The following is a 27,607-nucleotide window of genomic DNA, read 5'->3' as shown; positions in this document are numbered from 1 at the left end:
TTTGTACCGTCCAGACCTTTGACTGTGAATATACAGTGAGCCTTATCTCCCAACTGACTGAAAGTATGACGCGGAGGTAGAGGTCTGTTGCCTGTGATAACGAATGAGTGAGTATTGTTTTACGCCGCCTTTAGCAACATTCTAGGAATATCACGATAGGGGACACCAGAAATGGGCGTCACACTGTCATAAGGAAATAATAGTTTGGTATAAGAATCAAGATATTATGCTTTAAATAGCACATGACATTGTTGTTGGACCGAACTGTTGGCCCCACTTATCTCATGGAGATAAGGTTTGTTGTATGTGACTTTCTATCTCTTTCCCGTTCACCAGGACATTTCGGCTGGTACGAGGAAGTAACAGTTTGGGGTGAACTAAATGTACTGTGTTGAAGGGACAGTTATAGAATTTCAAAACATTTGCCGGAGGTTAAAGGTGAAAGGCGTTTCCCAATCATAGAGTACTGCATAAAGACACTGAATAATGTGAGGATGTTTGACAGGAAAGGAAGGTCCTGTTATCGCCGACACACACACACTGTAACACCACGTCCGGCCACTGCGACAGCACCGTGAACATACGCTGATAGGACAATGGTCGACACCTACTCTAGTTCACATACTGTGTGTATATACAACTGTCAACATGGCGACGATTTATAGCTAGACACTTAACGTGTTGAATTTACATCATGTGACTGTCGCCACCCGTCCTACCCATTCACAGCGTCATGCTGGGAGATTTAGAGTCGCGCATGTTGAATTCTGTTGACAACCTACTTGTTCTTGCTGATATAAACAGCAATTACGTCACGGATCAAGCCCCACAAACGAGGTACACATGTCGGTGTGACATCGGGTAGCTGGTGGAATACTCTTGCACAGTCAACGTGTTGATTCGAGATACAAATCCAGGCTGCAATGTAACAGTAAGTATGTGAGATACAGCCTAGATAGGCTTGACACGGGCTAGGTATTGACATAATGATTTATTACGTTAGTTTACCGGGTTGTCTGCTTCAAGTGAGTCGAAACTCATTCTCAACTGTTATGTAGTCATGATCGGGGTCGAGGAGACGATTATATGATTTGATCGGTAACCTGAAAGGACGGCTGAGATATGACCTCAATAGCAGGCTATACTGTTGTCGTGCATGTGGTTGTTCCGCTATGGGACGCCTGCTGTAGGCCTCGCTGATAAGGGCCAAGGCTCGGGTAAAGTCATGGCAAGTTCACCTGGCCTTGTTAAAATGTTGGGATTCCGGGATGGAGACTTGCTGGTATCTCACATTGTGGTAGGGGTCAACCATAGAGCCTCGCATTGCTTGTCATCATGCCTCTGTAATTGGTGTGACTGTTCCAGTCTGTTGTCATATAATATCGCCCAGATTCAGGTGGAATATTACTGTCTGGATCCTTAATCTGTCACTCACTCTTGAGTTCAGACCCACAATCCCACACACAATCCGCATACGGCACACCTTCACCGATCCAACTTTCCCTCGAGGCACGGGTCTAGATTCTGATCCTACTTATATTACGTACATAGAGGCAGGATCACAGCTCAGACAAAACACTCAGCCGTGTGCCAGGTAAAGTAGTGTAAACAACACGTTATTCCACGTTTACACGAGTATTTAGCTTTACGTTTTTCGTCTTGTATCATGGATGAAATGAGCAAAGACACTGAAAATGAATGTTTCAACGTTCAGTCAGTGGCTAGGCATACGGTTGATGGCAAGAGTGCTGATCCACTTGGCCGGATTTCAAGCGACTTTGATAGTCACCCAGTACATCTATGGGGTGCAAGGGGCTGTATCAGTACATCTATGGGGTGCAGGTGGCTGTATCAGTACATCTATGGGGTGCAGGGAGCTATATCAATACATCTGTGGGGTGCAGGGGGCTGTATCACTACATCTATAGGGTGCAGGGACGAGTGTCAGTACATCTATGGGATGCAGGAGCTGTATCAGTACATATATGGGGTGCAGGGACGAGTGTCAGTACATCTATGGGATGCAGGAGCTGTATCAGTACATCTATAGGATGCAGGGGGCTGTATCAGTACATCTATAGGGTGCAGGGGCTGTATCAGTACATCTATGGGGTGCAGGGGGCTGTATCAGTACATCTATGGGGTGCAGGGGACTGTATCAGTACATCTATGAGGTGCAGGGGCTGTATCAGTACATCTATGAGGGTGCAGGGGGCTGTGTCAGTACATCTATGAGGTGCAGGGGCCTGTATCAGTACATCTATAAGGTGCAGGGGGCTGTATCAGTACATATATGGGGTGCAGGGGCTGTATCAGTACATCTATGAGGTGCAGGGGGCTGTATTAGTACATCTATAGGGGGCAGTGTCAGTACATCTATGGGGTGCAGGGGCTGTATCAGTACATCTATGAGGTGCAGGGGGCTGTATTAGTACATCTATAGGGACAGTGTCAGTACATCTATAGGGGGCAGGGACAGTTCATCTGTAGGGGGCAGGGACAGTGTCAGTACATCTATAGGGTGCAGGGAGAGTGTCAGTACATCCGTAGGGGCAGTGTCTGTACATCTATAGGGGACAGTGTCAGTACATCTATGGGGTGCAGGGGGCTGTATCAGTACATCTATGGGGTGCAGGGGACTGTATCAGTACATCTATGAAGTGCAGGGGGCTGTATCAGTACATCTATGAGGTGCAGGGGGCTGTATTAGTACATCTATAGGGGCGAGTGTCAGTACATCTATGGGGTGCAGGGGCTGTATCAGTACATCTATGAGGTGCAGGGGGCTGTATCAGTACATCTATAGGGTGCAGGGGGCTGTATCAGCACACATATGGGGTGCAGGGGCTGTATCAGTACATCTATATGAGGTGCAGGGGGCCGTATTAGTACATCTATAGGGGCAGGGGAGTGTCAGTCAGTACATCTATGGGGTGCAGGGGCTGTATCAGTACATCTATGAGGAGCAGGGGCTGTATTAGTACATCTATAGGGTGCAGGGGGCTGTATCAGTACATCTATAGGGTGCAGGGGGCTGTATCAGTACATATATTGGGTGCAAGGGCTGTATCAGTACATCTATGAGGTGCAGGGGGCTGTATTAGTACATCTATAGGGGGCAGTGTCAGTACATCTATGGGGTGCAGGGGCTGTATCAGTACATCTATGAGGTGCAGGGGGCTGTATCAGTACATCTATAGGGTGCAGGGGGCTGTATCAGCACATCTATGGTGTGCAGGGGCTGTATCAGTACATCTATGAGGTGCAGGGGGCCGTATTAGTACATCTATAGGGGGCAGTGTCAGTACATCTATGGGGTGCAGGGGCTGTATCAGTACATCTATGAGGAGCAGGGGGCTGTATTAGTACATCTAATGGGTGCAGGGGGCTGTATCAGTACATCTATAGGGGGCAGTGTCTGTACATCTATAGGGGGCAGGGACAGTGTCTGTACATCTATAGGGGACAGTGTCAGAACATCTATGGGGTGCAGGGGGCAGTGTTAGTACATCTATAGGGTGCAGGGGGCAGTGTTAGTACATCTATAGGGACAGTGTCTGTACATCCGTAGGGGCAGTGTCAGTACATCTATAGGGGGCAGGGACAGTGTCTGTACATCTATAGGGGACAGGGTCAGTTCATCTATAGGGGGCAGGGACAGTGTCAGTACATCTATAGAGACAGGGACAGTGTCAGTACATCCGGAGGGGGCAGGGACAGTGTCAGTACATCTATAGGGTGCAGGGACAGTGTCAGTACATCAATAGGGGGCAGGGACAGTGTCAGTACATCCGTAGGGGCAGTGTCAGTACATCCGTAGGGTGCAGGGACAGTGTCAGTACATCCGTAGGGAGCAGGGACCAGTGTCAGTACATCTATAGGGTGTAGGGACAGTGTCAGTACATCCGTAGGGTGCATTGACCAGTGTCAGTACATCTATAGGGTGCATTGACCAGTGTCAGTACATCTATAGGGTGCAGGGGGCAGTGTCAGTACATCTATAGGGGGAGGGACAGTGTCAGTACATCTATAGGGGCAGTGTCTGTACATCTATAGGGGCCAGGGGCCAGGGTCAGTACATCTATAGGATGCAGGGGACAGGGTCAGTACATCCGTAGGGGCAGTGTCAGTACATCAAGGGGGTCCAGGGACCAGTGTCAGTACATCAAGGGGGTCCAGGGACCAGTGTAAGTACATCTATAGGGGGCAGGGACCAGTGTCAGTACATCTATAGGGGGCAGGGACCAGTGTCAGTACATCTATAATGGGGAGGGATAGTGTCAGTACATCTATAGGGGGCAGGGACAGTGTCAGTACATCAATAGGGGCAGGGACCAGTGTCAGTACATCTATAGGGGAGGGACAGTGTCAGTACATCTATAGGGGAGGGACAGTGTCAGTACATCTATAAGGGGGAGGGACCAGTGTCAGTACATCAATAGGGGCAGGGACCAGTGTCAGTACATCAATAGGGGCAGGGACCAGTGTCAGTACATCTATAGGGGCAGGGACCAGTGTCAGTACATCAATAGGGGGCAGGGACCAGTGTCAGTACATCTATAGGGGGCAGGGACCAATGTCAGTACATCTATAAGGGGGAGGGACAGTGTCAGTACATCTATAGGGTCCAGGGACCAGTGTCAGTACATCTATAGGGGGCAGGGACCAGTGTCAGTACATCAATAGGGGGCAGGGACCAGTGTCAGTACATCTATAGGGGGCAGGGACCAGTGTCAGTACATCTATAGGGGGCAGGGACCCATGTCAGTACATCTATAAGGGGGAGGGACAGTGTCAGTACATCTATATGGGGCAGGGACAGTGTCAGTACATCAATAGGGGGCAGGGACCAGTGTCAGTACATCTATAGGGGCAGTGTCAGTACATCTATATGGAGCCGGGACCAGTGTCTGTAGGGGTCCAGGGACCAGTGTCAGTACATCTATAGGGGGCAGGGACCAGTGTCAGTACATCTATAGGGGGCAGGGACCAGTGTCAGTACATCTATAGGGTCCAGGGACCAGTGTCAGTACATCTATAGGGTCCAGGGACCAGTGTCAGTACATCTATAGGGGGCAGGGACCGGTGTCAGTACATCTATAGGGGGCAGGGACCAGTGTCAGTACATCTATAGGGGGCAGGGACCAGTGACAGTACATCTATAGGGGGCAGGGACCAGTGTCAGTACATCTATAAGGGGGAGGGACAGTGTCAGTACATCTATATGGGGCAGGGACAGTGTCAGTACATCAATAGGGGGCAGGGACCAGTGTCAGTACATCTATAGGGGCAGTGTCAGTACATCTATATGGAGCCGGGACCAGTGTCTGTAGGGGTCCAGGGACCAGTGTCAGTACATCTATAGGGGGCAGGGACCAGTGTCAGTACATCTATAGGGGGCAGGGGACAGGGTCAGTACATCTATAGGATGCAGGGGACAGGGTCAGTACATCTATAGGGGCAGTGTCAGTACATCTAGGGGTCCAGGGACCAGTGTCAGTACATCTATAAGATGCAGGGGACAGGGTCAGTACATCCGTAGGGGCAGTGTCAGTACATCAAGGGGGTCCAGGGACCAGTGTCAGAACATCCAGGGGGTCAGTGACAGTACATATATCGGGCCGGGATATGGGGGGGCAGTGTCAGTACATCTATAGGGGGCAGTGGACAAGGTCAGTACATCTATAGGATGCAGGGGACAGGGTCAGTACATCTATAGGGTGCATGGGCAGTGTCAGTACATCTATAGGATGACGTCGAGGGTAATGTCCGAGTAACTCTCCATTCCTTAAAAATAATGGGGCCGAGGCACATTCTTTTTAAGGATTGGAGAGTTACGAGGATATTACCCTACTTAAATTACTTTCGAAGTATTGGGAATATTTCTGTTATCAAAATTAAATGTCAAAATGACAAAATGAAGGTTTTATTTTGAAACTGGTACACATCCCTCCATTCCTGAAAAGTAATTGAGCGAACAGACAATGGAATGACGTCACAAATGTAATTTAAATCTATAGGATGTCTGTACACTTATGTTGCTATCACGTCTAGTGTCCTTGCCGATGTGACTGAACTCGCCTACATGCTAGAACGCACTGAACAGTCAATGTGAATGAGACACATGTACACCCGGAAGTTACACGCTGAACATGTATTGTTTTTATAACGCCAACAAGACTGTATATATTCAAATATATCTCGACAAGTAAGGGGCGGTAGGATAGCCTAGTTGTTAAAGCGTTCGCTCGTCACGCCGAAGTGGTTCGATTCTACTCATGGGTACAATGAGTGAAGCCCATTTCTGGTGTCCCCCGCCGTGATATTGCTGGAATATTTCTAAACGCGGCGTAAAGCTAAACTCACTCACTCAGGTTCTCTCAACAAGAAATGTGGAATTTGGCCGAACTGTTAAACGTGTCGACAAATGTCCGCAGTGGTCTGTAACTGTGACAAATGTAAGAGTCATGACTAGGGGAGTCCTCTGATCTCAGGTTACCCATCTCATCACTTACACGCGATGAAGACATGTTATCCGCTGAGTGGGGGCACTACCCACAGTTGACAAACAGTGAACTGTGTCAATATTTTAATGATAGTTTGTTAAACAACTTTATTATTTTTAGGACAAAAATTCTGCAAAAACCTCACAGAGTGGGTATGATGTTTTGATTATGATCAGCGTTTCATTGAGCATGTTATGTTTATTAGTTCTCGAGTTAGATTGCAATTCATCGGTCCGCTTATGAGCCAAACGGACTGTACACCTGACTGTTTCTACATCTGACTATTACTTTAACTATCACTATAACTGACCATCCATATGTTTGTACGATGCTGAAGAGAACATAGCACATACCCACAACAAGATGTCATTCGAGCCCATTCCCCGCAGACGACATACTGAATACCAACTAGACACTATTATCGTTTATCGTGAATTCTTTTTTTAGCGTGAAAGGATGTTATATTGTTTGCTAAAAATTTCAAAACCATATTTTTGTTTCAAGATATTTGCTACACAAGGTGAGCAGTCACTCGTGACCTTGAAATGGAGGAGCACAGCAAGAAGTCTCACAGGCCATCACTTAGCTTCTCCCCGTCAAGTTTCATTTCTCGGTTAGTCCATCTGTGATGATATCTCGTACTCCCTGTAAAAATACATGACAATACAGAAAACCAGACATACAAAGTAAATGTACCAGTGTGAATGCGATGCTTGCAGGCTTAAACTAATCGGAAAGTCACGTCACACAAACAGGAAACTACAAAGAGATTGGCTTTCCTTTAAAGAATACATCACAGCCTGAACATAACGTTCATTGTTTGTAAACAAACGTTGCATAAGTCCAGCTTTATATCCGTCTACATTAACATGGCAAACATGGCAAGCTTCATGACTAAACAGAAGCGTATATTCTGCAACAAGCAGCCACATACTGAATGTTAGTTTACAAGGTTGGGAATATAGTAATGGTGATGTCATGTATTGTTAAGGTTGAAACCACGTAACAACACCGACCCCCCACCTAGCCCTGTGGAGACTGAACATGATGCAATGCTGGCATCAGATCCGGAGCTGGATGTGGAACCAGGTCTACCTGTGCTGAAGGAGCTACTGGGAGCCAAAGGCGCCCTGGCGCTGAAACAACAGGAGCGGAACCGCCAGGAAAAACTGAATGGTGAGACCTCAGGCAACCAATAAACATCTTTTAATAACACACCAATGGAGAGAATACATATCTAAACACCATGGCACAATTATGCCTCTTTGTGTTGTTGGCAATGATCGAACTGGCACGATTACAATTGGCAATGGGTGAGTGAGTTTAGTTTTACGCCGCACTCAGCAATATTCCAGCTATATGGCAGCGGTCTGTAAATAATCGAGTCTGGACCAGACAATCCAGGGATCAACAGCTGAACATCGATCTACGCAATTGGGATACGATGACATGTGTCAACCCAGTCAGCGAGCCTGACCACCCGATCACGTTAGTCGCCTCTTACAACAAGCATGGGTTACTGAAGATCAATTCTAACCCGGACTTTCACGGGTCTGTTGGCAATGATCGAACTTACACGAATACAGGCCCCCTAACAAAGCTGGATAAATTGTTGATGTAAAACAATATTCAGACATTCATATATGTTCTTGTTCTGGGGAAAACGCGATCGGGCTACTGTTGAAAGAACAATTCTCCTCACAATCAGACACACACAAGAATTATCAAGGTTCGTGTCTCAGGTGAAATCCTTCAGATGAAAGCCCAGACATTCGGCCTGTTGAATGGTTCTCCATAGGTCAGAATATAGCTTCAAAGGGACGCTCTACAGATTCTTGTTTTCATATTCATGTAAACTGTTTGGTGGCTGTACACATTCCAGAGCTGCTGCACACAGAGAGACTCCACGTGCGAGTACTAAGGGTTCTGGAAGAGATGTTCCTCAAGCCCCTTCTGTCTGACTATCAACAGGTGGCACATCACTTGTTTCCGGAGTTGGAACAGATATTGAGTTTTCACAGTGAGTTCCACAGCCTACCAGTTTAGTTCATACATTCACACATCAGGTGACACTATAGCGTGAGTTCCTAGAGAATTGAAATGTCTCACATTGGCTTGATAACAGTCAGTTAGTGCAACACTGAAGCCAGACCTTGCTCAGCTACAGTCATAGAGCTAAGATCCCTATGTCCTGAGCTTCATTACATGATATGGTTTTAGAGCCGAGAGAATCGAAAATGTTAATAATATATATTTCAACATTCAAAGCTTTAAGATTGCCTTATGTAATTACATTAGTTTTGTTAGTCAAATGGTTCTAGAATTAAGGTTTGGCAATATGAATACAATTATAGTGGTCAACAAATTCACAGAGCATACTGTAATCTTTGCCCACAAACCCACTTAGTAAGTCACCTCCTTCAAGAGACAGATAAGACATATTCAAGGATGTATCAGAAATATTGCTGTGTGCTGCGTAAAACATCAAACTAATATGTTAAAATGTTTAAAATGTTATTAAACCTATGTCGTGTGATGTGACCAGGGGAGTTTAACAAACAGCTGCAGGCGGCACGAGATGACTCCCTCATTATACAGCAGGTGGCGGGCGTCTTTCTGTCCTTGGTAAGTACCAGTTGTAGAAACATTAGGAGGACACCTTCCTCAGCTGCTCGTACAGTAAGCTACTGATGTTGTCTGGTGTGTGTATTCAGTGTATCTCAGTTTCAAGAGTATTCTTTACCATCTTTTTGACATTGTGATCAACGTGTATTCATACTGATGAATGGCGGCACATAACCACGCACTGATGACGTCACAAAGGGCATGGGTGTCCCTTTAACCCATGATGCACCCTGATACTGTTGTAACAATGGCTGCGGGTTTCTCGAGATTTAAATGTTCATCCACGTTAAGTAAATACCCGGTAATAAAACCATGTAGTGTCAAAGCCAACTTCCTTCTACACTAAACATGGTGTTGTTTCTGCTTCAGTTTGACGGCGACAGGGGGAGGCAGTACAGAGGAGCGAGTGCTGAGTATTGTCGCAAGCAGAGTCAAACACTTCGGGATGTGAAGAAATGTAAAGATCCACACCTTACACAACTTATCAGTGTATGTCTATAGATTAACAAACAACTCTTTACACGAAGAATGATGATAATTTTATGGATATACAACTTCTTATTCTGTGAAAGGCGACGCAACTAAAATGCCCATCAAAGAACTCTTTACACATCAATGAGATCTGTTGGTGTGGAACAACATATGTATTTAAATTGTTTTTCTTTCAATTCCCAGGTAGTAAGTACACAGTTGTTTAACAGTATGCGAGAGATACTGAAGTGTTGCTTGCAGGATACAGTCGGTGCGTTAGACCACGTGCTGCTGTGATTCACAAAGTGATCATTGGTCGCTCTAATATTATATGTTTCTTTAACAGAAATAAGCTTATATTTCCTTGTTTTTATGCAGCATTTGTCAATTGCACGTATTAAGATACTAGATGTGTTTTTTGTTTCTTCCTGTAAAGATGCAATCTGCCGCTTCGTTTGAATTGGTTGTTCAGTGCCTGCACGTTTACTTTAAACTCTTCTGGGGCGGTGGGGTAGCCTAGTGGTTAAGCTTTCGTTCCTCACGCCGAGAACCCGGGTTCGATTCCCGACATGGGTACAATATGTGAAACCCATTTCTGATGTCCCCCGCCGTGATATTGCTGGAACATTGCCAAAAGCGACGTAAAACTAAACTCACTCACTCACTTTAAACTCTTCTACTGTGTTTCAGAAATCAGAAAGCAGTCCTATATGTCGACACATGAAACTGAAAGACATGGTGTCAGCTCAGATGCAGCGTTTGGCACAATACCCAGTGTTTATTGAGGACATCATCAAATATACTGACGGTATGGGCTGAATAACCTATTTCTACAGTTATCGTCGTACTCTATGTTTATATGTTGTAGCACGCTTTCTCCATGTTATGAGAAAGTTAGGAAGCATACCGATAATTATTTGACCAAAACACACAGAATTAAGTGAATCGTTTTATAAGATCCCTTGTTCGAAACTACCACCATAATTTGCATGTCTTCCTCATGGGTGAAGACAGATAGACGTCAAAATCACATGATTTTCCCATTTGTGGTTTTAGTCCCTCCTCGGATCGGAGTGAGTGAGTAAATCGTTCGATACAACAAAACATTTCTTCAGCAGATTCCGAAGAACTCCGTCATCTCGAAAAAGCTCTTCAAGAAAGCCGAAACGTTGAAGCATTTGTGAAGCAAACTGAGCTGGAATATGACAACTACTACAGGTTGTCAGATATACTGGAAATGTTGGACAAGTCGTCAATAGACAACTCGCCAAAAAGCTATCTGTATGCGGAAGTCAGGGTAAGCACAGCACATCAAACAGCTATCTGTATACGGAAGTCAGAGTAGGTACAGCACATCAAACAGCTATCTGTATACGGAAGTCAGGGTAGGTACAGCACATCAAACAGCTATCTGTATACGGAAGTCAGGGTAGGTACAGCACATCAAACAGCTATCTGTGTACGGAAGTCAGAGTAGGTACAGCACATCAAACAGCTATCTGTATACGGAAGTCAGGGTAGGTACAGCACATCAAACAGCTATCTGTATACGGAAGTCAGGGTAAGTACAGCACATCAAACAGCTATCTGTATACGGAAGTCAGGGTAGGTACAGCACATCAAACAGCTATCTGTATACGGAAGTCAGTGTAGGTACAGCACATCAAACAGCTATCTGTATACGGAAGTCAGGGTAGGTAAAGCACATCAAACAGCTATCTGTATATGGAAGTCAGAGTAGGCACAGCACATCAAACAGTTATCTGTATACGGAAGTCAGAGTAGGCACAGCACACCAAACAGCTATCTGTATACGGAAGTCAGTGTAGGTACAGCACATCAAACAGCTATCTGTATACGGAAGTCAGAGTAGGTACAGCACATCAAACAGCTATCTGTATATGGAAGTCAGAGTAGGTACAGCACATCAAACAGCTATCTGTATACGGAAGTCAGAGTAGGCACAGCACACAAACAGCTATCTGTATACGGAAGTCAGTGAAGGTACAGCACATAAAACAGCAATCTGTATACGGAAGTCAGTGTAGGTACAGCACATCAAACAGCTATCTGTATACGAAAGTCAGAGTAGGTACAACACATCAAACAGCTATCTGTATACGGAAGTCAGAGTAGGCACAGCACATCAAACAGCAATCTGTATACGGAAGTCAGTGTAGGTACAGCACATCAAACAGCTATCTATTTACCGAAGTCAGTGTAGGTACAACACATCAAACAGCTATCTGTATACGGAAGTCAGAGTAGGCAGAGCACATCAAACAGCTATCTGTATACGGAAGTCTGAGTAGGTACAGCACACCAAACAGCTATCTGTATACGGAAGTCAGTGTAGGTACAGCACATCAAACAGCTATCTGTATACGGAAGTCAGGGTAGGTACAGCACATCAAACAGCTATCTGTATACGGAAGTCAGGGTAGGTACAGCACATCAAACAGCTATCTGTGTACGGAAGTCAGAGTAGGTACAGCACATCAAACAGCTATCTGTATACGGAAGTCAGGGTAGGTACAGCACATCAAACAGCTATCTGTATACGGAAGTCAGGGTAAGTACAGCACATCAAACAGCTATCTGTATACGGAAGTCAGGGTAGGTACAGCACATCAAACAGCTATCTGTATACGGAAGTCAGTGTAGGTACAGCACATCAAACAGCTATCTGTATACGGAAGTCAGGGTAGGTAAAGCACATCAAACAGCTATCTGTATATGGAAGTCAGAGTAGGCACAGCACATCAAACAGTTATCTGTATACGGAAGTCAGAGTAGGCACAGCACACCAAACAGCTATCTGTATACGGAAGTCAGTGTAGGTACAGCACATCAAACAGCTATCTGTATACGGAAGTCAGAGTAGGTACAGCACATCAAACAGCTATCTGTATATGGAAGTCAGAGTAGGTACAGCACATCAAACAGCTATCTGTATACGGAAGTCAGAGTAGGCACAGCACACCAAACAGCTATCTGTATACGGAAGTCAGTGAAGGTACAGCACATAAAACAGCAATCTGTATACGGAAGTCAGTGTAGGTACAGCACATCAAACAGCTATCTGTATACGAAAGTCAGAGTAGGTACAACACATCAAACAGCTATCTGTATACGGAAGTCAGAGTAGGCACAGCACATCAAACAGCAATCTGTATACGGAAGTCAGTGTAGGTACAGCACATCAAACAGCTATCTATTTACCGAAGTCAGTGTAGGTACAACACATCAAACAGCTATCTGTATACGGAAGTCAGAGTAGGCAGAGCACATCAAACAGCTATCTGTATACGGAAGTCTGAGTAGGTACAGCACACCAAACAGCTATCTGTATACGGAAGTCAGTGTAGGTACAGCACATCAAACAGCTATCTGTATACGGAAGTCAGAGTAGGTACAGCACATCAAACAGCTATCTGTATACGGAAGTCAGAGTAGGTACAGTCTGGGTAGGCAAATGTGCAGGTTTTAATGAAGAATGAGCTGGATTCTGCTACTTACCTGTATTATTACTATATTAATGTCACTAATATTCGCATTAAATGTTAATGATCGGACTGAAGTTGACCAATGATACCTTTGACTTAACATGGTGTCTGTATACAATTCTGTAAGTGCTTGTTAACACGTTTACTTCTCTGACATCTGGAATGCTTTCACGTCATACAGCCGCTTTCAGTCTTTTATTATCAATGATCTCAGCCCAATGTCTCGGATGCTCAAACATCTCCACATCGTAACATAATGCTACTCATGTGTTCATGTTACAGGATCTGGACCCAAAGCGAAACACCCTTGTGTATGACGGAGTGTTGTCCATGAAGTTGCGGTCACATCGGACGATGGATGTGCATGTGGTGCTGCTGGAGAACATAATGGTGCTGTTACAGAAGCAGGATGATAAACTGGTCCTGTGTCACTTTAACGATAAAGAAACCTACAAAAGCAAAAGCCCTCTTCTCCAGCGACAGAAGCTGATGGCCAGAGAAGATGCAGCAGGTGCGTGGGAGATCAGGTTGTTGCGAGGGGCATGACATAAACTTGGAAAGAAGTTTGTCTAGAAGACTGTGCTGTGGTGTGTGGCTATGGGCGCACCTGTTGCATGTGGATAAGAGTGGACTTTCCGTGGATGACTGCTTATTTGCAGAGATATAGATACGAATGTTGGTGCATGTACTTGGTTGATAATGTTGCTGTTTGTGATGGTAATGTTGATTTGTTGTTCTTGACTTGGATATGGATGTGGGTTTAAATGGCGAAAAGCTGGATTGGTACGGTCATTGTAGTCAGCATTTGTGCTGTCATTATTGCCTATGGATAGTGACATAGGATATGACATAGAATAGTAGATAGTTGGTGTGGTTACTAAGTGGTTGGTAAGTGTTTATGCATGTTGATATGGTAGTTGTCAGTAGCCAACTGATACCGTTGTTGATTCAGATGTTCATGTTGGTGCGTGCATATGCATATGTGTGTGTGCGTGCGTGTGTGTATGTGAAGACATCTTTTGCCAGTTGGGCATGCTGCAAAACTAAAGTCAGTTTCAGCAATTCGGAGCAAAGATACATTAAATTAAATATTAATTAAATAGCAAGAAAACATTAGAATTATTGCGATATGTGTATTCAAATCCATTATGTAACCAAGGCTAAACTGCCCTAGCATGTATTACTATTCCTTACACATTGATTTCAGATAAGAAAGCATTCATGGTGATAAACAGCCAAGCGTACAAGCCGGAGATGTACCGGTTCGTGGCTCAGTCCCAGTTGGAGAGAGACAGGCAAGTACTGAGTCACCAGTGTATGTGAAGCGCTGCTGGTCCGCACACTAGGTAACGAAGTAGGTGCTGAAGGCCACTGACGAAGCCTTGCCATCATGGCATTGTGGCACGACAGTAATGTGTATGCTATTAACAAGCAAAGGGTATCTTATCCCATTACGGATGGACACGTGGTTTTTCTAGGATGATCAATGAAACAGTTGAAGGAGGCAATGTTTCAGATGAGATTGTTATTCTGTACACTGTTTCAGATGGATATAGATTTCTGTTCATTGTTTCAGATGGGTATAGGTTTCTGTACACTGTTTCAGATGGGTAAAATATCTCAATCGGTCTGTAACTTGCCCAGTATCAACGCCACCCCATGGAACCAAGGACCCTAGTGCAGAACCCTCACAGACAAATCCAAGCAAATCAAAGTAATTCATTTTTCAGATAACGGCCGAATACCATTATTAACTAACTATGATATATTACCCGTGAAGATCCAGGTAAGAATTGATCTTCAGTAAACCATGCTTGTCGTAAGAGGCGGCTAATCGGGTGGTCAGGCTCGCTGACTTGGTTGACACATGTCATGGTATCCCAATGGCGTAGATCGATGCTCATTGTGTTGATGACTGGATTGTCTGGTCCTGACTCGATTATTTACATACTTCCGCTATATAGCTGGAATATTGCTGAGTGCGGCGTAAAACTAAACTCACTTATTCACTCACTCACTCACTCTCTCTCACATCAATGGTTTCCATAACAATTCGATTTGATAATTACCCTTCATGCTGGGTGGTTTCTAAATGCCTTAAAATGACACTGGGTTTTTTTACCAACCCTTTGTGTAATATACATAATAAACAGTAAGTATTGTTTACTATTACTTTGTTCCAGTCCTACATCCCCACCACACAAACTGATGCAGATCGGCTTGGAGACAGCTGATTCACTGATTCAGGCACATGAAGTTTACATATCAGATCCTGTAGTGGGGCAGGCAGAACAGGTCCTCACCCCAATAGGTAGGTGCCTCCCTCCACTAACATCTCATGGTATGATGGCCAGAGTACAGTCAGGGTTAGACCATTGTAGCCTGAGGGAGGATGGACCTTGATGGGACAGGAAGCTACACCTGAACACGACCATGTTTTTACGAACATTATTTGCACAAAATGCCATCATCTGGACCTGTGTTTACAACGTCGAAGTGTACATTCAGCGGGAAGGATTGCATTATGCATTGGAACAAAACACGCGATCTGAGATTCATTACATACATGATTACTGACATAATTATTTTGGCCCTAAACCCTACACGTGTATAATGAGTTAAACGCATGTCTGTCTCCACAACCATAATATTCACTAACTGTTTCAATGGACGCTATCTATTTTGTGTTGACAGAGAAACTGAAGAGGAATGATCAAGCTTTGAAGGCTTCATTGGAAGAACGGAAGAGCATATTAGCAGGCATTAAGGTATGATGTTTTGATGACGCTCGTGAGCTTTCTGAGAGTACATAAATAGAAGCATATGAATATTGTTTTGTGGTTTGTTTCTTCAAGATTAACTTGGCTATTTCATTAGTGAGATAGAAGTTGTAATGTTCGAGCATGGATGTTTGTTGTTATCAGGTTGTGACGAGCGGTGACCATGACGACCACCATAGCAGCATTGGTCTGATAAAACAAGCAGAAGAAATAAATACTCAACTGACGCAGCTTGTGATAGACTCGAAGGGTTTATCTGCTCCAGACACATCTCAGTGTATGTTAACCTAACATTCTTTACTGCCTATAAGCCATGGGTGATCTTAGATATTTCAGTTTGATAAGCTCGAATGGCTTGGAAGTTATCTTTTATTCGCATCTATTTCCTCCTGATTCATAGATCCTGTTAATCTATCAAACTAAGTATATAGAGATTCTTGGGATCATACATACGTATAAAGGTGTACGGTCAACTTGTATTAAATATATCTAATATAACAAAAGAGTATTCAAAAGAGCTGAGCATAAGCAAAGAAGAACATAATATATGTTGTGACAGTGTTATACTGTATGTGCGTGGTGTGGTGTGACAGTATTATGTTGTATGTGCGTGGTGTGTTGTGACAGTGTTATGTTGTGTGTGCGTGGTGTGTTGTGACAGTGTTATGTTGTGTGTGCGTGGTGTGTTGTGACAGTGTTATGTTGTGTGTGCGTGGTGTGTTGTGACAGTGTTATGTTGTATGTGCGTGGTGTGTTGTGACAGTGTTATGTTGTATGTGCGTGGTGTGTTGTGACAGTGTTATGTTGTATGTGCGTGGTGTGTTGTGACAGTGTTATGTTGTATGTGCGTGGTGTGTTGTGACAGTGTTATGCTGTATGTGTGTTGTGTGTTGTGACAGTGTTATGTTGTGTGTGCGTGGTGTGTTGTGACAGTGTTATGTTGTGTGTGCATGGTGTGGTGTGACAGTGTTATGTTGTATGTGCGTGGTGTGTTGTGACAGTGTTATGTTGTATGTGCGTGGTGTGTTGTGACAGTGTTATGTTGTGTGTGCGTGGTGTGTTGTGACAGTGTTATGTTGTATGTGCGTGGTGTGTTGTGACAGTGTTATGTTGTGTGTGCATGGTGTGTTGTGACAGTGTTATGTTGCATGTGCGTGGTGTGTTGTGACAGTGTTATGTTGTGTGTGCGTGGTGTGTTGTGACAGTGTTATGCTGTATGTGCGTGGTGTGTTGTGACAGTGTTATGTTGTGTGTGTGTTGTGTGTTGTGACAGTGTTATGTTGTATGTGCATGGTGTGTTGTGACAGTGTTATGTTGTATGTGCGTGGTGTGTTGTGACAGTGTTATGTTGTGTGTGCGTGGTGTGTTGTGACAGTGTTATGCTGTATGTGTGTTGTGTGTTGTGACAGTGTTATGTTGTGTGTGCGTGGTGTGTTGTGACAGTGTTATGTTGTGTGTGCATGGTGTGGTGTGACAGTGTTATGTTGTGTGTGCGTGGTGTGTTGTGACAGTGTTATCCTGTATGTGCGTGGTGTGTTGTGACAGTGTTATGTTGTATGTGCGTGGTGTGGTGTGACAGTGTTATGTTGTATGTGCGTGGTGTGGTGTGACAGTGTTATGGTGTATGTGCGTGGTGTGTTGTGACAGTGTTATGTTGTGTGTGCATGGTGTGTTGTGACAGTGTTATCCTGTATGTGCGTGGTGTGTTGTGACAGTGTTATGTTGTATGTGCGTGGTGTGGTGTGACAGTGTTATGTTGTGTGTGCGTGGTGTGTTGTGACAGTGTTATGTTGTGTGTGCGTGGTGTGGTGTGACAGTGTTATGTTGTGTGTGCGTGGTGTGGTGTGACAGTGTTATGTTGTATGTGTGCGTGGTGTGTTGTGACAGTGTTATGTTGTATGTGCGTGGTGTGTTGTGACAGTGTTATGTTGTATATGTGCGTGGTGTGGTGTGACAGTGTTATGTTGTGTGTGCGTGGTGTGTTGTGACAGTGTTATGTTGTATGTGCATGGTGTGTTGTGACAGTGTTATGGTGTATGTGCGTGGTGTGTTGTGACAGTGTTATGTTATGTGTGTGCATGGTGTGTTGTGACAGTGTTATCCTGTATGTGCGTGGTGTGTTGTGACAGTGTTATGTTGTATGTGCGTGTGTGTGGTGTGACGACAGTGTTATGTTGTGTGTGCGTGGTGTGTTGTGACAGTGTTATGTTGTGTGTGCGTGGTGTGTTGTGACAGTGTTATGTTGTATGTGCGTGGTGTGGTTGTGACAGTGTTATGGTGTATGTGCGTGGTGTGTTGTGACAGTGTTATGTTGTGTGCGTGGTGTGTTGTGACAGTGTTATCCTGTATGTGCGTGGTGTGTTGTGACAGTGTTATGTTGTGTGTGCGTGGTGTGGTGTGACAGTGTTATGTTGTGTGTGCGTGGTGTGTTGTGACAGTGTTATCCTGTATGTGTGTGTTGTGTGTTGTGACAGTGTTATGTTGTATGTGCGTGGTGTGGTGTGACAGTGTTATGTTGTGTGTGCGTGGTGTGTTGTGACAGTGTTATGTTGTGTGTGCATGGTGTGTTGTGACAGTGTTATCCTGTATGTGCGTGGTGTGTTGTGACAGTGTTATGTTGTATGTGTGTTGTGTGTTGTGACAGTGTTATGTTGTATGTGCGTGGTGTGTTGTGACAGTGTTATGTTGTATGTGCGTGCGTGTGTTGTGACAGTGTTATGTTGTATGTGCGTGATGTGTTTGTGACAGTGTTATGTTGTGTGTGCGTGGTGTGTTGTGACAGTGTTATTATGTTGTGCATGGTGTGTTGTGACAGTGTTATGTTGTGTTGTATGTGCGTGGTGTGTTGTGACAGTGTTATGTTGTATGTGCGTGGTGTGTTGTGACAGTGTTATGTTGTATGTGCGTGGTGTGTTGTGACAGTGTTATGTTGTATGTGCGTGGTGTGTTGTGACAGTGTTATGTTGTATGTGCATGGTGTGTTGTGACAGTGTTATGTTGCATGTGCGTGGTGTGTTGTGACAGTGTTATGTTGTGTGTGCGTGGTGTGTTGTGACAGTGTTATGCTGTATGTGCGTGGTGTGTTGTGACAGTGTTATGTTATGTGTGTGTTGTGTTTGTGACAGTGTTATGTTGTATGTGCATGGTGTGTTGTGACAGTGTTATGTTGTATGTGCGTGGTGTGTTGTGACAGTGTTATGTTGTGTGTGCGTGGTGTGTTGTGACAGTGTTATGCTGTATGTGTGTTGTGTGTTGTGACAGTGTTATGTTGTGTGTGCGTGGTGTGTTGTGACAGTGTTATGTTGTGTGTATGCATGGTGTGGTGTGACAGTGTTATATTTGTGTGTGCGTGGTGTGTTGTGACAGTGTTATCCTGTATGTGCGTGGCGTGGTGTGTTGTGACAGTGTTATGTTGTATGTTATGTGCGTGGTGTGGTGTGACAGTGTTATGTTGTGTGTGCGTGGTGTGGTGTGACAGTGTTATGGTGTATGTGCGTGGTGTGTTGTGACAGTGTTATGTTGTGTATGTGCATGGTGTGTTGTGACAGTGTTATCCTGTATGTGCGTGGTGTGTTGTGACAGTGTTATGTTGGTATTATTATGTGCGTGGTGTGTTGTGACAGTGTTATGTTGTATTGATTATGCGTGGTGTGTTGTGACAGTGTTATGTTGTGTGTGCGTGGTGTGTTGTGACAGTGTTATGTTGTTGTGTGTGCGTGGTGTGGTGTGACAGTGTTATGTTGTGTGTGCGTGGTGTGTTGTGACAGTGTTATGTTGTGTGTGCGTGGTGTGGTGTGACAGTGTTATGTTGTGTGTGCGTGGTGTGGTGTGACAGTGTTATGTTGTGTGTGCGTGGTGTGTTGTGACAGTGTTATGTTGTATGTGCATGGTGTGTTGTGACAGTGTTATGGTGTATGTGCGTGGTGTGTTGTGACAGTGTTATGTTGTGTGTGCATGGTGTGTTGTGACAGTGTTATCCTGTATGTGCGTGGTGTGTTGTGACAGTGTTATGTTGTGTGTGCGTGGTGTGGTGTGACAGTGTTATGTTGTGTGTGCGTGGTGTGTTGTGACAGTGTTATGTTGTATGTGCGTGGTGTGTTGTGACAGTGTTATGTTGTATGTGTGTGCGTGGTGTGTTGTGACAGTGTTATGTTGTATGTGCGTGGTGTGTTGTGACAGTGTTATGTTGTATGTGCGTGGTGTGTTGTGACAGTGTTATGTTGTATGTGCGTGGTGTGTTGTGACAGTGTTATGTTGTATGTGCGTTGGTGTGTTGTGACAGTGTTATGTTGTATGTGCGTGGTGTGTTGTGACAGTGTTATGTTGTATGTGCGTGGTGTGTTGTGACAGTGTTATGTTGTATGTGCGTGCGTTGTGTGTGACAGACAGTGTTATGTTGTATGTGCGTGGTGTGGTGTGACAGTGTTATGTTGTATGTGCGTGGTGTGTTGTGACAGTGTTATGTTGTATGTGTTGCGTGGTGTGTTGTGACAGTGTTATCCTGTATGTGCGTGGTGTGTTGTGACAGTGTTATGTTGTATGTGTGTTGTGTGTTGTGACAGTGTTATGTTGTATGTGCGTGGTGTGTTGTGACAGTGTTATGTTGTATGTGCGTGGTGTGTTGTGACAGTGTTATGTTGTATGTGCGTGGTGTGTTGTGACAGTGTTATGTTGTATGTGCGTGATGTCTTGTGACAGGATTATGTTGTGTTGCGTGGTGTGTTGTGACAGTGTTATGTTGTATGTGCGTGGTGTGTTGTGACAGTGTTATGTTGTATGTGCGTGATGTCTTGTGATAGGATTATGTTGTGTTGCGTGGTGTGTTGTGACAGTGTTATGTTGTATGTGCGTGGTGTCTTGTGACAGGATTATGTTGTGTTGCGTGGTGTAACAGTGGTATGTTTCGTCTGCGTGGTGTGACAGTGTTATATTGTGTGTGCGTGGTGTGTTGTGACGGTGTTATATTGTGTGGGCGTGTTGTGTTGGTGTGTTGTGACAGTGTTATGTTGTATGTGCGTGGTGTGTTGTGACAGTGTTATGTTGTATGTGCGTGGTGTGTTGTGACAGTGTTATGTTGTATGTGCGTGGTGTGTTGTGACAGTGTTATGTTGTATGTTGTGACAGTGTGGTGTGGTGTGTTGTGACAGTGTTACAGTGTTATGTTGTATGCGTGGTGTGTTGTGACAGTGTTATGTTGTATGTGCGTGGTGTGTTGTGACAGTGTTATGTTGTATGTGCGTGGTGTGTTGTGACAGTGTTATGTTGTATGTGCGTGGTGTGTTGTGACAGTGTTATGTTGTATGTGCGTGGTGTGTTGTGACAGTGTTATGTTGTATGTGCGTGGTGTGTTGTGACAGTGTTATGTTGTGTGTGCGTGGTGTGTTGTGACAGTGTTATGTTGTATGTGCGTGGTGTGTTGTGACAGTGTTATGTTGTATGTGCGTGGTGTGTTGTGACAGTGTTATGTTGTATGTGCGTGGTGTGTTGTGACAGTGTTATGTTGTATGTGCGTGGTGTGTTGTGACAGTGTTATGTGCGTGGTGTGTTGTGACAGTGTTATGTTGTGTGTGTGTTGACAGTGTTGTGTTGTATGTGCGTGGTGTGTTGTGACAGTGTTATGTTGTATGTGCGTGGTGTGTTGTGACAGTGTTATGCTGTATGTGCGTGGTGTGTTGTGACAGTGTTATGTTGTATGTGCGTGGTGTGTTGTGACAGTGTTATATTGTGTGTGCGTGGTGTGACAGTGTTATGTTGTATGTGCGTGGTGTGTTATTAAAACGTTGCCCTGTGTTACAGCACTGTCCACGAGCACCGGACAGCAGAAGGTTACTCTCCCTATTCCCCTAAAACAACTACTGGAAGTGACGTCAAAGATGAATCAGTGTATCAACAACTTGCAGGTACGTATCCTGTATGTTTAACCAGGTCAGGCTGTTCTCACACATTCTCACACTCATTCTATCCCTAAGCTCAATCTCCGGACTACCCTCACTAATCGTTCTTACCACTCGTTACACATTCTCTCTCACTCTCTGTAGCCCGACCACCAATGTCCGCACCTCATGTCCCGATCACAGTCTCCACAACACACGCTGTGTCTTCCTCATTCATCACACTCTCCCTAATACTGCCGACATACTTCCTGCCTGACACTGTGTTCTGTATGGCGGTACAGGTGACTCAGATATATAAACTGTGTTGATACAGGTGACTCAGATATATACATTGTGTTGATATAGGTGACTCAGATATATACATTGTGTTGATATAGGTGACTCAGATATATACATTGTGTTGATATAGGTGACTCAGATATATACATTGTGTTGATACAGGTGACTCAGATATATACATTGTGTTGATATAGGTGACTCAGATATATACATTGTGTTGATATAGGTGACTCAGATATATACATTGTCTCGATATAGGTGACTCAGATATATACATTGTGTTGATATAGGTGACTCAGATATATACATTGTCTCGATATAGGTGACTCAGATATATACACTGTGTTGATATAGGTGACTCAGATATATACATTGTGTTGATACAGGTGACTCAGATATATACATTGTCTCGATATAGGTGACTCAGATATATACACTGTGTTGATATAGGTGACTCAGATATATACATTGTGTTGATACAGGTGACTCAGATATATACACTGTGTTGATACAGGTGACTCAGATGTATACATTCTGCTGATATAGGTGACTCAGATATATACATTGTGTTGATACAGGTGACTCAGATATATACATTGTGTTGATACAGGTCACTCAGATATATACATTGTGTTGATACAGGTGACTCAGATATATACATTGTGTTGATACAGGTAACTCAGATATATACATTGTGTTGATACAGGTGACTCTGATATATACATTGTGTTGATATAGGTGACTCAGATATATACATTGTGTTGATATAGGTGACTCAGATATATACATTGTGCTGATATAGGTGACTCAGATATATACATTGTGTTGATATAGGTGACTCAGATATATACATAGTGTTGATACAGGTGACTCAGATATATACATTGTGTTGATATAGGTGACTTAGATATATACATTGTGTTGATACAGGTGACACAGATATATACATTGTGCTGATACAGGTGACTCAGATATATACATTGTGTTGATATAGGTGACTCAGATATATACATTCTGCTGATATAGGTGACTCAGATATATACATAGTGTTGATACAGGTGACTCAGATATATACATTGTGTTGATATAGGTGACTCAGATATATACATTGTGTTGATATAGGTGACTCAGATATATACATTGTGTTGATATAGGTGATTCAGATATATACATTGTCTTGATATAGGTGACCCAGATATATACATTGTGTTGATACAGGTGACTCAGATATATACATTGTGCTGATATAGGTGACTCAGATATATACATTGTGCTGATACAGGTGACTCAGATATATACACTGTGTTGATATAGGTGACTCAGATATATACATTGTGTTGATACAGGTGACTCAGATATATGCACTGTGTTGATACAGGTGACTCAGATATATACATTCTGCTGATATAGGTGACTCAGATATATACATTGTGTTGATACAGGTGACTCAGATATATACATTGTGTTGATACAGGTGACTCAGATATATACATTGTGTTGATACAGGTGACTCAGATATATACATTGTGTTGATACAGGTGACTCAGATATATACATTGTGTTGATACAGGTAACTCAGATATATACATTGTGTTGATACAGGTGACTCAGATATATACATTGTGTTGATATAGGTGACTCAGATATATACATTGTGTTGATATAGGTGACTCAGATATATACATTGTGCTGATATAGGTGACTCAGATATATACATTGTGTTGATATAGGTGACTCAGATATATACATAGTGTTGATATAGGTGACTCAGATATATACATTGTGTTGATATAGGTGACTCAGATATATACATTGTGTTGATATAGGTGACACAGATATATACATTGTGCTGATACAGGTGACTCAGATATATACATTGTGTTGATATAGGTGACTCAGATATATACATTCTGCTGATATAGGGGACTCAGATATATACATAGTGTTGATACAGGTGACTCAGATATATACATTGTGTTGATATAGGTGACTCAGATATATACATTGTGCTGATATAGGTGACTCAGATATATACATTGTGCTGATATAGGTGACTCAGATATATACATTGTGTTGATATAGGTGACTCGGATATATACATTGTGTTGATACAGGTGACTCAGATATATACATTGTGCTGATATAGGTGACTCAGATATATACATTGTGTTGATATAGGTGACTCAGATATATACATTGTGTTGATACAGGTGACTCAGATATATACATTGTGTTGATACAGGTGACTCAGATATATACATTGTGTTGATACAGGTGACTCAGATATATACATTGTGTTGATATAGGTGACTCAGATATATACATTGTGTTGATATAGGTGACTCAGATATATAGATTGTGTTGATATAGCTGACTCAGATATATACATTGTGTTGATACAGGTGACTCAGATATATACATTGTGTTGATACAGGTCGTTCTCCAAAATCAAAGCTACGAGAAGAAGCGACTAATACGGCAGTTAAGTGAGACGAATGTGGAACTGGAAAGCGTCAGTAACTCGACACAACCTACACAGGACGTATCCCCGGAGGTCGACGTGGACACCGCCGACAGAGATGCAACACAGCAACCTCCTGTAGATGGTGAGCATCATCTTTGACAGTTACCAATTACTGTTTCGATGCATGGTGCCTGTAAAATGTAAATCCGGGGAGTGGCTGTATTCATCGGTGCATCATCAAGGTAGCATCACATCGGTAGCATCAACACAAGACACGTGTGGAAAGTATTTCACGTGTTATTTACCATTGTTGATCTCACCTAGAAATAGCTAAAGTATTGATGTACGATCAGCATCGATGATGAAAACCAACAAGCAACAAAGAAATACAATAAACAATTGTATTCTAAAATCAACTCACGAATTACCACAAACAGCTACAAAGGAATTATAATGGTAGTGCAAAAAAGAATCGCAGCACAAACCATAAAGAAGTATAATATGAAAGCAGTGATCATAGCAGTAGAGACAGTGTTGATAATACTTGTATCATTATTTTGATGATACTCGCCCCATACGTTGATGTTAGATATACATCGTTATGCCCGTCATTAAGCAAATATCAGTGTTCTTACAGTTCGATAATCTTGAAGGTCAAAATGATTTCGTTGTTGATGAAGTAAATATGGAACCTCGTCAGTTGACAACCGCTCAAACATGGCAAGATATTGGTATGCGGAATGGTGGCATGTCACTAAAGGCTACTGCAAGAGATGTTGGTTGGCGTCCACTGACTATAGACCTGTTGGCCAGAGAACATTAGCAAACTAATGACGTTAAGGATCATCAGTGTTCAGGTCGACCACGAGTGACCACCCCAAGGGTTGAAACAGCCATTCTCAAAATCTCAAGACTTCATCTGTGTATGTCCAGTAATTGACAGTGAGTGACAACAGAGTGGCATCACATCGCTCTTCCAACAAAACGGCCCGAAATCACCTAGACTCGGCCGTGTATAGCGCCAGACGATCTATTAGACGTCCGTTGTTATCCACAGAGCGCACAGCAGACGGACTAGCTTTTTGAGGTGATGGGGAGGGTCCACTGATATCTTTTGTTCATGACTGATGGCCTAGCTCGTGTTTGGCGCCGCAGAAATACTGCATATGCCCTTTGGAATATCTTGGAGCAGGTACCGTTTGGCGGGGGTTCAGTCATGGTGTGGGGGTGCCTCTCACATGACTTTAAACTTGACCTCGTGACGATCAGATAAAATCTGAATGGACAACGGCACATGACTGACCTCCTAGACAGGCTTGTTGTACCACATATCCATGACCATCCTCTAAACACTGATTACACCCAATGTTGACATTGTGCTCAGTTATTGATGCTTATGTGGTTTCCTGAGGAATGTATGCCAAGTCTTGAAAGTGACCCCATTTGTTAACGTCGTACTACCATAACTATCAGCACTACAAAAAGACTATTTTGGTCATGTTTGCGTCTATGAATAAACTACAGATTTCATTTGCGTTTAGACTTGTCTTTTAATTATTCCTTGAGAGTTATTTTGTCCAGAACCCCCGCTCTATCTACATCAGACATAGCGCGTCAAGATAGTTCGCACCTGTCCCCCATTCTTATTATAATACTGCCACTGCCCCCTACTGAATCTTAACAGAAACAATGTATTACAAATACCGCATTGCTCTGCAATGTCTACAGAAGCTGCCACACATCAGTGTATATACAGATACGCACAGCCTCTGCGTGAAACTTATGTTTGTGGTTTCAGAAGCACCAGATGGAGACAGCGAGGAAGAGCAGGAACGAGAACAGGAACAGATTAGCCAAGTGGAGCAGGAAAACGTCGGAACCAAGACTCAAAATGAAACTGACCTTCATGACAACCCTGTGCAAGAATCTAATGACATGACTCCGCGCAGTGAAGGGTTGAGTTTGCCCAGACCTGACGATACCTACACGGAAGACAGTGCTGTAAACTCGAACATAGAGGTTGTTTCAACAACTGATTCTCTTGGCGATTTAACGATGGAGAGTTCCTGTTCCATGCCCAGTAGCTCCACATATGCCATCAGTCTAGAGGACCTTGGAGACACAGACACAGACTCCGTCCAGACACTGGAAGGTGTTGTGTTGCCAGGAGGTGTATATGCTGAAGACCTGGTGGTCGAGGAACAAACCAAGACGATACCCAACAGTGAGAACAATGACACCAAGGCGTCTTCAGACGAGACGTCGGGGGATCTCACACGGTTTTACCCGGACTTCCGATTGTGATGATCTGACAGGCGTTTGTTCCCGCAATTGTTACACTGATGTCATTTGTTTGTTTCTCTAGTTTGAAATATTTCAAGTTTTATGACCACTTTTTATGAACAACTAAAATACCGAACATATTACATCGATAACACGTTCCAGAAAGGTTGATGGAATGCTCACTGTGAGGAAAGAGATCATGGACTATACACTTTTCTGTTATACTTGCCTGTAGACACTATTGTACCTTTCATTTCGGCAAATTATCACTATTATTTACCAAGTGCACCTGTACGCTGCACGAAATAAACAATGAATTCTGTCCTTTTATTTCAAACTCTAATATGTTGTCCTTTTCACACTATTGTTTACTGTTTACTGCAAGCATGGTTGGAATTTTTTTATGCCACCAAACAGAATATAATCACTATTGTCTGTTGGGAATTGTTTAATTGTTTGATATTTTTTACCCTTTTCCTTGGTGTCGTACCTCTGTTATAAAACATGATAGTGTCGGCGGCTCCGAACTTCATTTTGCAGAGGAGCACCCCAGATGTAAGTCAGGACCCTTTGATCGGCTTCCAGGATATAATACCTGGCTTGTCCACATCACAGCATGGTAAAGGCCTAGGCCCTTCATTGCCTCGGTCTCCCCTCGAAAATGAAACGGAGGCTAGGCTCTGGCAATTTGGTAGTCCAGCATACTATATTACCTTCCCAGAAACACGTTTATGTGGTTACATGTTGTCTGGTGAAAGTCTTTAATGAAGAATTGTCATTAAAATCCTTTTCTCTATGA

The 27,607-nt window shown here is 43.5% G+C and overlaps 1 protein-coding gene across 5 annotated transcripts; it reads left to right on the top strand.

Moving 5' to 3' along the window:
• Window positions 1-27,607, top strand: LOC124258222 (rho guanine nucleotide exchange factor 11-like). Of its 5 annotated transcripts, none has more exons than XM_046692284.1 (17): window positions 1-107; window positions 7,011-7,119; window positions 7,498-7,682; window positions 8,389-8,526; window positions 9,052-9,131; window positions 9,501-9,620; window positions 10,293-10,410; window positions 10,718-10,899; window positions 13,391-13,619; window positions 14,316-14,403; window positions 14,715-14,822; window positions 15,292-15,419; window positions 15,803-15,876; window positions 16,033-16,165; window positions 21,685-21,788; window positions 24,496-24,667; window positions 26,324-27,607. In XM_046692284.1, the coding sequence occupies exons 2-17, from the start codon at window positions 7,052-7,054 to the stop codon at window positions 26,827-26,829; spliced, it is 2,433 nt and encodes an 810-aa protein (XP_046548240.1). In that variant the 5' UTR covers window positions 1-107; window positions 7,011-7,051; the 3' UTR covers window positions 26,830-27,607. The 5 variants fall into 5 exon arrangements, with proteins under 5 accessions (XP_046548240.1, XP_046548239.1, XP_046548242.1 ...); XM_046692283.1 differs by lacking the exon at window positions 1-107 and adding an exon at window positions 318-931; XM_046692286.1 differs by lacking the exon at window positions 1-107 and adding an exon at window positions 324-931 and having other exon boundaries at window positions 10,721-10,899.

Source organism: Haliotis rubra, unplaced genomic scaffold (genome assembly GCF_003918875.1).
Source record: "Haliotis rubra isolate DU_JTF1 unplaced genomic scaffold, ASM391887v1 Scf688, whole genome shotgun sequence".
In the NCBI taxonomy this organism is placed as follows: domain Eukaryota; kingdom Metazoa; phylum Mollusca; class Gastropoda; order Lepetellida; family Haliotidae; genus Haliotis; species Haliotis rubra.
This window is presented reverse-complemented; position numbering and strand designations above follow the sequence as displayed.

Bases quoted from the DNA above. Each gene is read 5' to 3' on its own strand.
- LOC124258222 (XM_046692284.1), top strand. From the start codon at position 7,052: ATGGAGGAGCACAGCAAGAAGTCTCACAGGCCATCACTTAGCTTCTCC. The intron at 9,621-10,292 runs GTATGTCTATAG...ACTGTGTTTCAG, and splicing joins ACCTTACACAACTTATCAGT to AAATCAGAAAGCAGTCCTAT. The intron at 14,823-15,291 runs GTAATTCATTTT...ACTTTGTTCCAG, and splicing joins ACAAATCCAAGCAAATCAAA to TCCTACATCCCCACCACACA.